Source organism: Acanthisitta chloris, unplaced genomic scaffold, assembly GCF_000695815.1.
Source record: "Acanthisitta chloris isolate BGI_N310 unplaced genomic scaffold, ASM69581v1 scaffold15406, whole genome shotgun sequence".
Taxonomy (NCBI): Eukaryota; Metazoa; Chordata; class Aves; order Passeriformes; family Acanthisittidae; genus Acanthisitta; species Acanthisitta chloris.
In genome coordinates, this window is record NW_008677891.1 from 166,333 (window position 1) to 178,476 (window position 12,144).

The following is a 12,144-nucleotide window of genomic DNA, read 5'->3' on the forward strand; positions in this document are numbered from 1 at the left end:
CCCTGCAGAATGGGGTGCCTCAGGCTGTGTTGCTCAATCCCCTTCCCCACGCAACTCCAACCAGCCACAGAACCACCCAAGGAAGGGAAGGTTTAGTCAATGCTGATAGGAACAACTATTTTAAGATTATCTCACTTATTTTATGCTGTTGTCCTGTGCATATTCATGGAGCCTTTTCTTTCACACACCTTTGGCACCCTAGATGATGGAGATACTGAGCTCAGACATCCTCAGCTCATTCCAGCTGTGAAATTAGGCCTTTTGGGTCTCCAAAAATTGCTCACGAACCCTCAGAAACAATTGATCAAAACAGCAGTACACTTCATTATGCTGTTGGATTAGTGATATTTTTTATCCACTTTCCCTTCCTTAGCATTAAACAGCTAAGAAATATTTTTAAAAGCCCCGTTATTTCCTGACAACATCTTTCCCTTTTGTCAGAAGGATGCTCTATTTTGTTACTGAAAAACACGATCAATCTCCCCACTAATAATGACTGGCTGAATAAAATCTGCCCTACTTCCATGCTGCTTTTCTAACAATACACCTTATTTGTACCTTGGCTTACAAAAAACCCATACACCAATCGATCATTTCAGTCACCAGTGAAATAAAACCAACCATGAGACGAATAATGGGAGCAGAACAATAGCGCAAATCTATTTAATGCTTGAGTTTAGACTAAGGGGTAACATAAAGCACTAAATGCTATAAAGACAGAAAGAATGCAACAACCCAGAGCAACAATAAGCCTTATTCCTCCAAAAACGCTGGTTAACCTGAATGAGAAGCTGGTTTACTCTCATCTGCAAAATAACTCCTTTGAGCAATGCAGAGGCATCAATAAAACCCCAATCCAGTATCACGTCCTGAAAGACCTTCCAGCAGCACATGCAGTTTTATCTGAAGCTCACTTTTCCCTTATGTAGCAAACAACTACAAAGTCACTCATATGATAACATCTGAGGGCCAGAGGTTGGCCAAAGTTGCCTTTTTGCAGGTGAGTACAGCCATGTGCTCATCATCATTATCACCTCTGCAAAAGTTCAGGTGTATTTAGTTCACGTTGTTCTATGACTTGAGCATTTCCAGTTTATTTTATGTTTCCATTTTTCCCTGAAGATTTCAAAAAGTGGCTTCAAAGCTCAAAATATATATTCTCCTCCAATTTCTGGTCAGATAAAATACGGTAAAAGAATCAAGTATCTTAAGCTGTTTGAGTTTTTAAGGAATGTCGAAACAGGAGGATTTAAAGCATATTTCAAGACTAGAAGAATTGCGCAGAAGGAACATTAATTTAACTGACTAATTTAACTGTTTTAAAGGAAAAAGGACTCTGGCATGCTAGAGCAAATTAGGATTACCAACAGCTCCTGCATTCAAAAACTTGGGGTTTGGACAACTTCTATGCAGATCTAAAAGCACTAAGTAGACGTCAAAGTACAGACCTGTACACTCCTCATGGGCATATTACCAGTCAGATATCAAAAGAAGTAAGAGAAGGTTGAGGTGAAGTAGGAAGAATCTGTGAATCATCCATAGTATTCCCAGGCTGAGCTCTCAAAAGGCCAAAATAAAAGCATGCAGGACCATAATGAAACACTTCAATCAAAATAAAATAACCATCTACAGCTTGTTTACACTGTCAAGGTGGATCTCAAGTGGTAGGCTGCCGTGGAAAATAATTCTATCATCTTTTAGTAAAAAAGAAAGAGTGCAGACAAATAAATTATAAAGCTATGACAAAGCATATGACCACAGGCAAGAAATACAGTGCTTTGTACAAATGTTAAGAAGTTTTTGGACAATGGTAAAATGAAATCCTAGAAGGGAATGTGTGAGAAACTATACAACAGGAAAAACCGGAGAAGACAGTTTACTATGAAAAGATGCTAATACAGTTCCTGAAAACCTACCCTGAGATAATAAAACAATATCAATGATGCACTTACTGCAGCAATGAAATGCAATGGAGGGTGCAATGCAGGCTCACAGCAGAGCACACAAAATCATGGGGCAGCACACACTCATCACCTGTGTCAGGGAGAGCTCAGAAGAAGGAAGGAACTGCTCTGGTTTGCAATCCAGCACAACTTGGGTACCTTACACCTCATGTCCTCTACCTTTTTCAGCATCTGATGATGCAAAAAAAATGTAGTGACTGTCAACACATCAACTGGGCTTGTTTACACCTGCTCTATGTTTACCAGAGCACATTTAAGAACTCTGACCATAATACATTATGTGTTCTAACATAAGCTTATGCAATATTTTCCTTCAGCACAAAGTCAAGCTTTTGCACAAGAATAAATTTTACCCTATAATGCACTAACTAGACTTATATTTCCCTTAGGAAAAGACAAATGGGTTTACATAGCATGTGGTTTTAAATCCTTTTTTATTCGGTTAATCTCTAACTGTGGAATTGTGATTGAAATGTGAAAATGTATGTGTATTTTCTGATAAGAACCATTTTGCTTTAGAGACAGATGAAATATTATCAAATGTATACATTTTCTTGAAGTTTTTAAATTGATGATGGAAATCCCATAATCAGAACACGGCACAGCCAATCCAGGTTAAGTGATAACATTTTTTTCAACAAAATAAAACAAAACCCCAACCCTTTGAAGTGTTCTTACAGTTACATCTTCATAATCCAGACATGAGAAGATCTGCACTCCCAACAACTCTGAGCATACCCTCCTCAGCTGGTTCTGCATGAAAACCAGCATTTCCTTCTGCTTTCCAATGCCTTCTCTGACTCCTTAATAGCAGTGAGACACAGCATAAAACATTACCTCTGCATGATTTTCCATCTTCCTCCAGTTTCTGGCCAGCTGGACATTTGCAGTGGTAGCTGCCAATGGTGTTACAGCACTTGTCGTGACAGCCCCCGTTCTCCGTGGTGCACTCATTGACGTCTGTCGGAAGAAAACACATGGCAGTCAGTAAGGAGTTGGCATTGACCATGTTTCCTTGGAATTTGAGGACAATTGTGTATGATTCCAATGTGACAAAATGAGAAAGATTCTGAGATGTACAGCTAAGGACTCTGATACAACTTCAGGAGCAGTGACTCCCAAACACGTTGCAGAGTCCCTCAACTCAACCAAGTTGTGCCAGGGGAGGTTTAGACTGAATATTAGGAAACATTTCTTCACCAAAAGGGTTGTAAAGCCCTGGAACAGGGTGCCCAGGGAAATGGTGGAGTCACCATTCCTAGAAAGATCTAAAAGACTGTGGGGAGTGGTCTGGCTGCTTTCAGCAAGGCTCCAGCATGTCTGGGCTAGTCAGGGCACGTGCTGGGACTTGTTGCCAAAGGCCTTGGGAGGAGTAGGCGTGGAGATGGGAATCTTGAACAGAAAGCGGCTGCGTGCTGGCTCACCAGTCAGGAGTTAGGAAGTTGCTGGGATGTTGCTGGGGGAGAAGACATGTAACAAGTTGTTGTGCCTTAGGTTAACCAATTGGTGTACACCTAATGTATAGAATAAGCCAATCAGCAGACAACACGCTAAGCCAAGAAAACTATAAGTATCTGTGAAAAACAACAATAAACGAACATCTTGCTTGCATCAAGCTGCGTCCTGTCTCTCCATCGCGGCAAAAGACAAGTATCATAGAATCATTATGCTTGGAAAAGACCTCTACATTGAGTCCAACCAATAGTAGATGTGGCACTTGGAGACATGGTTTAGTGGTGAGCTTGGCAGTGCTGGGTTAACACTTGGACTTGATGGTCTTTAGGCCTTTTTACCCCAAATGATTCCATGATTCTAAGAGGTGCAAGGGTGGGATTTTCCTCTCTCTCTTCTGCACAAGGTAAGCCCAGAGTTCACCCACCTTCAGCTGCGGGCTCTACCCAACTTGCCAACTTCCCACATGTGTGCAACAAGATCAGGCACAACCTTTACACAGTCATTTCCAGCTGCCTCACTTGTGTATCAGGTTGCTCCTAGCAATTGTGGCAGAGATGAGAAATCTCTGAAAGACGGTAGTATCTTAAATCAATTAAGGTCCTGCTTTTCATCAGGTGCAAGTATTTATACACCTTCCTTATTCACCTGATCAAGTTAGTGTCTGCCTGCATGCAAAATAGAACTTTACACATTATAAATGAAGAACATTGAAGAACAGCATAGAAAAAATAAATAAGTAAATAGGCAGCCAGTGGCACAGAAAAATCAATAGCAAAGACATTTGCTTTTTAACCCATGTACTTATATACTCTATACAAGAAATTCAAAAGAAATGTGATAGAAATCATCAGGACAGTAGTACTGCTCTACTGAACAGAATCAGAGACAACAGATGGCATGGAAGTATTTCCAAATCAGAAAATTTGTCAAATGGGACGGTAAATGTAACAAACCCAGCAGGTATTTGCTGCACTGATTCCGTGCATGCTGGAGCACACACTTGTGCGATGTCTGTGCTTTGCTCTCTGAAGTGGTGATGTCTCACAGACATCCAATTCATCAGTGCAGGGGCAAGCAGGGACAGCAATGCACCGGCATGAGAATAACACGCTGTGGGAGTCTGTGTTTCAATTTTTTGGCAAATGTCTTGAGCTGACTTAGTGACAGAGCAGATCTTCTCCCTGGAAAAGCTAGGGCTGAGGGGACACATCACCTTCTCAAAGACCTGTATGAGGACACAGGTGACAGGTCTAACATCACTGGTAGAGAACACACATTACATTCAGGCTAGAGAGCATGAAAATCAGGAGAAAGAATAAGCAACAGAAGATAAGCATCATCATGACTGTAAAAACCACATGCAGTTTCTTCATATTAGCAGCACTTCACAGCTCCAATGGGGAATTGCAGATGTTTTAAACCATCTAATTAGTTTGTAAAGACAAATCAAAAAAAAGAGAATTTCATATTCATGCAAGAGGTGACAGCCTTTCAACTGCAAACCTTCCATGTTAAAGACTAAGATTTACCAAGGTTGGTTAGCTCTTTGATGAGCTCGAGATTCACTTTACTGCCTCATTTCTGATCCTGGCTAAAAGCCACAGGTTAAAAGAAATTTTTGAGGAGGCTTCAGACTATTAAAAAGCTAAAAGCAAAGTGCATCAAGAACTGCCACCATTTGCTAAAGTGCAGCTGAAGAGGCGCAAGCTCACTAAACCCATCCCATTTCTCTATGCCTCTAGATTCAGTGCAGTAACTGACACAACAAAAATTCCTTTGTTCTCAGTGATACTGAAAAACATTGGCAAGCTGTATAAAAAAATAAAATCAAATTCCGTTATCTCAGAGCTACACAACAAAACAAATCCTAACTCGCGTGAAGTCAACAAGGCACTTCTCAATTTCATGGGAACACAATTTAGACAGAAAGTTTTCTGAAGAAAACCACTCCCCTCTCCACTCCAAGATGCAAAAACAAATGCTACCAAAATAAGACATGCGTCTGTTTGCTTCTCTTCGGCAAGAGACGGAGAGAACATATGACAAGCGACAGATTTTGGATGTATTCCTCAAAGCACTGGAAGAAGGAATGGTAGCACTGAGCATCGTGCACAAGATCGACAAAACAGGCATGTTCCAAGTGATTTACTCCCCCCTAACTCACAGACATCTTGATGTGCCTTGTGGTAATAAACAGTAATGAGCCACATAATAACCTGCTCCACAGCTTCGACTTCTATTTATACTAACAGTATTGAAAACTAATAAAATCTCTTGCTCTTTTTATTTTTTTAAAAACGAAATAAAGAGGAAAAACTACTTTATTCTCCTATACTGTTTTTAGCACCCACAATGCTACATGACCTCCTAGCATAAAATATTGACTGAGTGAGGCAGTCTACAATATACAGCCCAATTTATTAACACCAGTGTCTGTAACTTGAACCAAAATATTGGAAGGAAACCTTTCTAGCTGAGGAGCTAATCATTATCCTCTTGATTTCACTAGGGTATAATCCATTCGGAAGTGTATAGTGCTGTTGCATACTAATATACAGAATGTTTCTCCTTTGATTGCAGAGTGTTTCTATTATCAATCAGAAACCTTCTCCTTTCTTCTTCAGCACAAAATGCCATGGTCTGGCCATGAAAGTATTGGTGCTGCATGACTGATAGCCTCTTCTTCTTCCTACTCTGTCTTCTTAATGCTCTGTCCAGGATTTCCTTGTCTCTGCCTTAATACTTGTTTTCATGCTTTGATGAAATGTTTTCATCCATTTCTTTGCTGTGTTTTATACCAGAAACCCACTGCTTTTTCTATTACACTCGCACAGCCTGAATTTTCATCCCTATGTCTCTTTTCAAACAAATACCTTATTTAAAGCTAATCATCATAAAATAAACTATCATTTAATTTCTGAGTTAAGACACCAAGATAAGCTTTTTGATAGAGCTTTATCCTGTTACATAGCACTCAGTTTTGAAGAAATACCCTCACTAAGTATAAATCACACTAGTTTTAACCTTAATACTACAAAAATTTGCTCTCTAAGCATCCACATCCTTCACTATCCTATGTCCTATATAAAACCTTCTCCCTTGCCTGGACCCTGCCAAGTTGTTTTGTGTAACTCAATAATAAAGGTCAGATGTTGCCTCTAGTCCGAGAAGCACAGAAATAAATGATCTGAATATGAAGTAATAAAGAGTGTGTTTTACATTTGTAAAAGGACAGTTCATAAAGCTCAACAAGCTGCAATCAGCTGTTCCACGTTCCTAAAACAGAGTAGTCAGGATTTAAAATTCAATTGCAGCCTTGCCACCATGAAAAAAAAAAATAAACCCAACAAAAACAATTCTGTCAAATGATAAATTTCTGTCTGCTTTCCATATTCAATGTCACTCAAGGTTGCAAATATATTTTGCCTTTTGAATAGTGAGAAAAATGACAGAAAATTTGTGACACGTAACAAGTCTGCCACGTTAGGCCTGACAAAAGTTCACTGTTATCAAGCCTATCAATCTGTCTGTAATGACATGCTGTAGGAGCTTCAAAAAAAATTAATGTTATGTTTGCTACTGCAATGTTTCACATTTATTTATAGAGCCGATGTTGCAACACAAAAACATTATCCATGGGACACACTGGATGTAAGCCTTCAATCCTGCCACTGAAGTCTCTAGGAAAAATAATTGAAAACACTTTTCATCCAGATTAACTTGATGTTAACTTTATATATGATCTGTCTACCATACGTGTGGGAAAAAATCCACAACATATTTTAAATTCACTAGTATGTTAAAATATGGATTGTTGACATGTGCCCATGTCCCACACTCCCTGCACACGTGGTATTCTAGAGTGGCACTACATAAAAAGGTGCCTTTTCTCTAAAAATCTCATTAAATACTTGATATGTAAAAGAACATGACTTTTTTTTTATGAAACAGACCACCTTTGCCCCATTAACCATGCCTAGGACCTACATGCTAAATGGACAAGGACTAATTCCAATCCCTGACTTCTCTATTCTTGTTTAATGCTACTCACTCCCTGTCTGAAAATATCACACATCCTCAGCTCTAGGGAAAACAACTCTTCTAGTTTTTATGGGAGTCTAGATTTCAGATTTCCTAGAAAAACAAGAAAAGTTTATATAAAAGCAGCCACTGGACAAAGTGGGGTTTGTAGGTAATTCCAGTCTGAAATCTAACAGCAGTGACCTGCACCATCACTAGCTCTCAAATGTAACAAGTCGATGAAGAAGAAGAAAAAAATCAGTCTGAAAATCAGAAATATATTGAGGCAAAAGTTTCTTCTCCACACCCTATGCTGAGCTATCAGTGAGGGCTGCAGCTCTGCAGGGTCTCTACCTAGAACTGAATTCAGCATCTTTAAAAACCAGTGAGGGATTAAGCCTGCCTTGACCACAGGACTCATAAGACCTGGAGAAGGAGAAATCAGCTGCACTGAGCAGGAGCTCAGTTCTGCAGCAGGAAAACCATGGAATGAAACACCACCTCATTTTGGCAACAGTTTGTATGTTTAGATCTATGGAACACACCAGTTAACCCCTTACCTACAGGTTAAAGCATTGTTATTTTAACCATACAACAAGTTTACACAATATGCGTCAATAAAAAGACTAATTTTTAGGATAACGAAAAGAATCTCAGAACTGCCACCCAGTATTTAAAACCAGTTTTCCAAGGTTTCTTTATTTATCAGCTGTATATGAGCAACAGCTTTATTTATTTAACAACCACATGCAAAGTTACCATTTCCATGCCCAGCTCTGGGGCTAACCTGTGCTCTGACCCGTGAGCCACTGACTCCAGTGCATGTCAGAGCTCCCTGGACTTGTAATAAATCACTGAAGTGGAATAAAATCTGTAAAATCATTCACATTGTTATTGCAATCCTGCATGAACAAAGCCCACCAGCATGGAGAAGGGAGGTGATTTTGATTAGTTTAAAAGCATTAGGATAACACATGGTGTTTCACTTAGGGGTCAAAGTAACCAGAACGTATTTATTTGGGAGGAAGAAAGCATTTCACTAATAACACTTTCTCCTGAAGACTATTATGGTCTGATTTCATGAATCTGAATGCTAAGTATCTTTAAGAAAGAGGTTTGATTACTTGATAACAGGCACTGGCAGCTTATATTGACTTTTATGGCAATTTAGAAATGTAAATTCCTAACTCACAAAATATAACTCAAATGCTGTTGGATAGAAAAGAACACCTCATAATGATTAGGATAAAAACCTAAATATAGTTTAACATGTACAACTTAAATGCCCTGACATGTACACCTTAATATATCCAAGTGCCTGGTCCACAAAGGTGTGCATCTGCAACTATATTACAATCTGCTTTTATAAGGAGGTGTTATAGGCAAGTGTCTGCAGGTCACAATGCATATTTGACAACTTCCCATTTATAGATCTAAATAACTTGATTTCATCTTTTCAAAGTGCTAAAGATGCAGCAAATAGGTACCTCCTTAACTTACATAGGTTTTACACACTGTTTTCTCAAAATTACAGCTTAGATGGACTACAACCAAAACCATATATCTGAAAAAAAATTCCTGAAAGCTGAGAAAGTTGATTTGAACTTTAAAGGCCACTCACTGCTATGACACAACATAGTTCACGTGAGCACAATCACACATACATCATAGTAACATTATACATAAATATAACGTAATGAGCAAATATACTGGACAGGCTGTTGGGCACAACACTCACACCCCAAAGACTGCATTTGTCTTGTTCTTGCTTTTCTGCAAAAGCTTGCAGCAGTTGTCTTTGAACAGTAATTGTCTCTAAAACATAAATTACATACATCACTTCCAGCACTAACCATAAATTATCCGCCTGAACAGCAAACAAAGCTGCTCACTCTGATAGTCAGTGCAGCCCTGCCCGGGTATTGATTAAGCACTCTCAATGCTTTATTAGGTTTTCTTCCTCCACAAAGTCAATAACAGGATGAATATTTCTTCTTGTGCTGTTATGAAGTATCATAAATCTGAGCCATTATTAACCAGTGCCTGATTAGTGGAGCAAACTTATCAGAGAGTTTGGCACAGACTCCTCGAGCGCCAACTCCCAGAAAACACCCATCACTGCCACTGTCTCCGTGGGCAGCTGTGGTACTTGTGTTTCCACAAGTTATCACCTAATCTTTTTCATTTATTTCCTTTAATTAAAGAAATTACTGCTGCACTCATTCCTCTTTATCCCCATGTCACATTCCTACATGCAGAGAACACCAGTCACATAACGAGTGTGTATATGGCCCGTGTTCTCCAGGGATGTGGGTCACAGTCATGGTTTGCTTTCTTATGTCACTGGGGCACTAAAAAAATCCATTTAATGAAACTTAGACGCAAAACCAAAAGCAAACAAAGCTCCTTGTTAAACATACTTGGCTAGTATTCATTTTTCCTTATTAAAATCATCATCTGAAGGAAAAACAAGCACATCCATCAATCATTTGCACTTGTTCACATTGAGAATAACTCCTTTGAAGTGAGAATAAAATCCTGTAGAGGGAAAAAATAGGCTCACAGTTCAAATAAGTGAAACAATAAGCTCTTAAAATATAAGATTCTGGCATGTACACTGCTGTGTTAGGCTGGACCTGTAGCTCATCTTGTGCCACTGCACAAAACACTCAGTGCCTGTTACAGGTACAGAGATGGCTCCTTCCACCCCAAGCTCTCCCCACCCTGCTCTCTGCTAACTACAGACCAGATTTGCCTCTGAAACCTGGCATTTAAAAATCTTTTTAAAATTTCTCTCCCTAGTCATCCAATCCTCCATAACCATATATATGGCTGCACTCTGTTTTAATTTTTTTCTTCTCATTCCTAACATCCAGCACATCAATGACATTTTGTAACAACGACTTCCAAAACCAAACTGTTCTGTCAAAAAACACCATCTTTGATTTCTTTTAATCCTTCTTTAAAATTCTCTATCAACCAGTAACAACTATTTCCTAAAAGTGAAACGCAGGACCTAGATCATGCCCAAACATTTCCTCTCTACACCAACTCGAATAACTAAAACAAGAGGTGGAAAAAAGCAGCTCTCTAACAGCACAATGAAATCCTATAATAGTGCTCATTTTTAAACTATGTTTTCCCCGACAAAGTATGAATAATGCAACAAAACATCCCAGAACATCTGAATAAAGCAACACCAGCCTAAGGGATGCTAATTGGCAGCAATTGGAGCTGATTGTGGAGTGCGGCTGGAGCCATGATTACAAACAGAGCTGATGCAGCCAGCCCAAACCTCAAGTACTGCTGCTGCAATTAAAGATATTTTATCAAATTAGACAAGTGTTTGTCTTTTCCTGCTACACTAGTTATGAACAAAACATAAAAGAAATATTTGCCAGCTATACTGCGCCTTCTCTGCATCAGGACTCTGCCGAGATGGGTCTCTTTCTGCTTTGACGTTTTATGCCACAAAATGGGGCCTTTTCAGAAAGAGTTCAGGGCTCTGCAGTGACATCCTTAAAAGCCCTTGCTTTTGCCCTAAAAATTCAGTCTCTCTATGGTGTATCTAACTTCCAGCACTGACAAGCACTGGTTATGCACACACAGACACAAAATGACTTTGAACTTCGAAAGTTTGATTCCACCTGCCTTACATATTTTTGCAGGCAGGTAAACATACTTTAAGCATCATTTCCAAAGCAGTGATTATTAGTGAGACCAGGACTCTTAACAACTGGATTTCTTTTATCTTTTGAATGCTAAATCCCAAGCATAAGCCCCATGGTTGACTCAAGCCACGCCAAGGCCTGGTGCCCAAGGGACAGTTCACAAAGCATACCTTGAACCCCAGACTTCCTTGCATCCTGCTGCCTTATGCTTTCCTGGGTGAGGAAGTCAGTAGAAGGTATCAGTCACTTGGTCATGAACTAAGGCTGGCTCTTTCCTAGTATTTTCTATTATTCCCAACAAGATGTCCAACTTTCCTCTCTTGGTCCTGTGTCTCAAGAACTTCTGTCTTTCCTCCAGGTTCCTATAAATGTGTATAAATCAGACCATCTCAACTGAACAGAAAGTGGATATAGAAAACAAAGATATGCTAGGTCATTTCTAAAAGCTTAGCATTTACAGCCATTAAGTTTTATAGGTCTCTGTAAGAACTAGTTGCTTCCTTAGCTTTAAAAAAGGTCAAGGCTATGTAAGTTGATGGAGGTTCTCAGGCCAAGACAGCTGGAGCATGACAGTCAGTGACATCCATAAGTGTAAATAACCTGAAGGTACCCATGGGATAGCTAGTGCCAGCATCTTCAAGACCAAACACAAGCTCAGAGATCACAGCATTGGCATCAAAAATGAACAGCAAGATAGCAAGGGCAGCAGCTTGTGTGTTCTGCTCAACCTGTACTTTTGAGAGATTTAAGATGTCATGTCCTATGAAGAACACTGCAACAGTCCAAAACATAAATGACAAAACCAGAGGTAGACAGAGTTGTTTGTTGCTGGTACCTTTCATACTCCCCAGGACAAAAGGTCAATGAACACTTTCAAGGAGAAATAAATATGCTTGCTCCAGATAAAACCAGCAAGGATGGGTCAGATACTACCAATGGTGGCATGCTTTGGTACCCATCTGCCACGTGGGATGTTTAAAAGCTCTGCTATATTATTACTAAATATAGTATCAACTGGAGTTTGTGACAGCAGG

At 39.5% G+C, this 12,144-nt stretch overlaps 1 protein-coding gene across 1 annotated transcript in view; it reads right to left on the reverse strand.

Annotated features, from left to right (window-relative positions):
• The window catches only part of LOC103804102 (multiple epidermal growth factor-like domains protein 6), a 182,099-nt gene that overhangs the window by 83,489 nt on the left and 86,466 nt on the right, over positions 1-12,144 (reverse strand). The window contains 1 exon segment of the mRNA XM_009076696.1: positions 2,802-2,924. Within this exon segment, the coding sequence (XP_009074944.1) occupies positions 2,802-2,924 (123 nt within the window).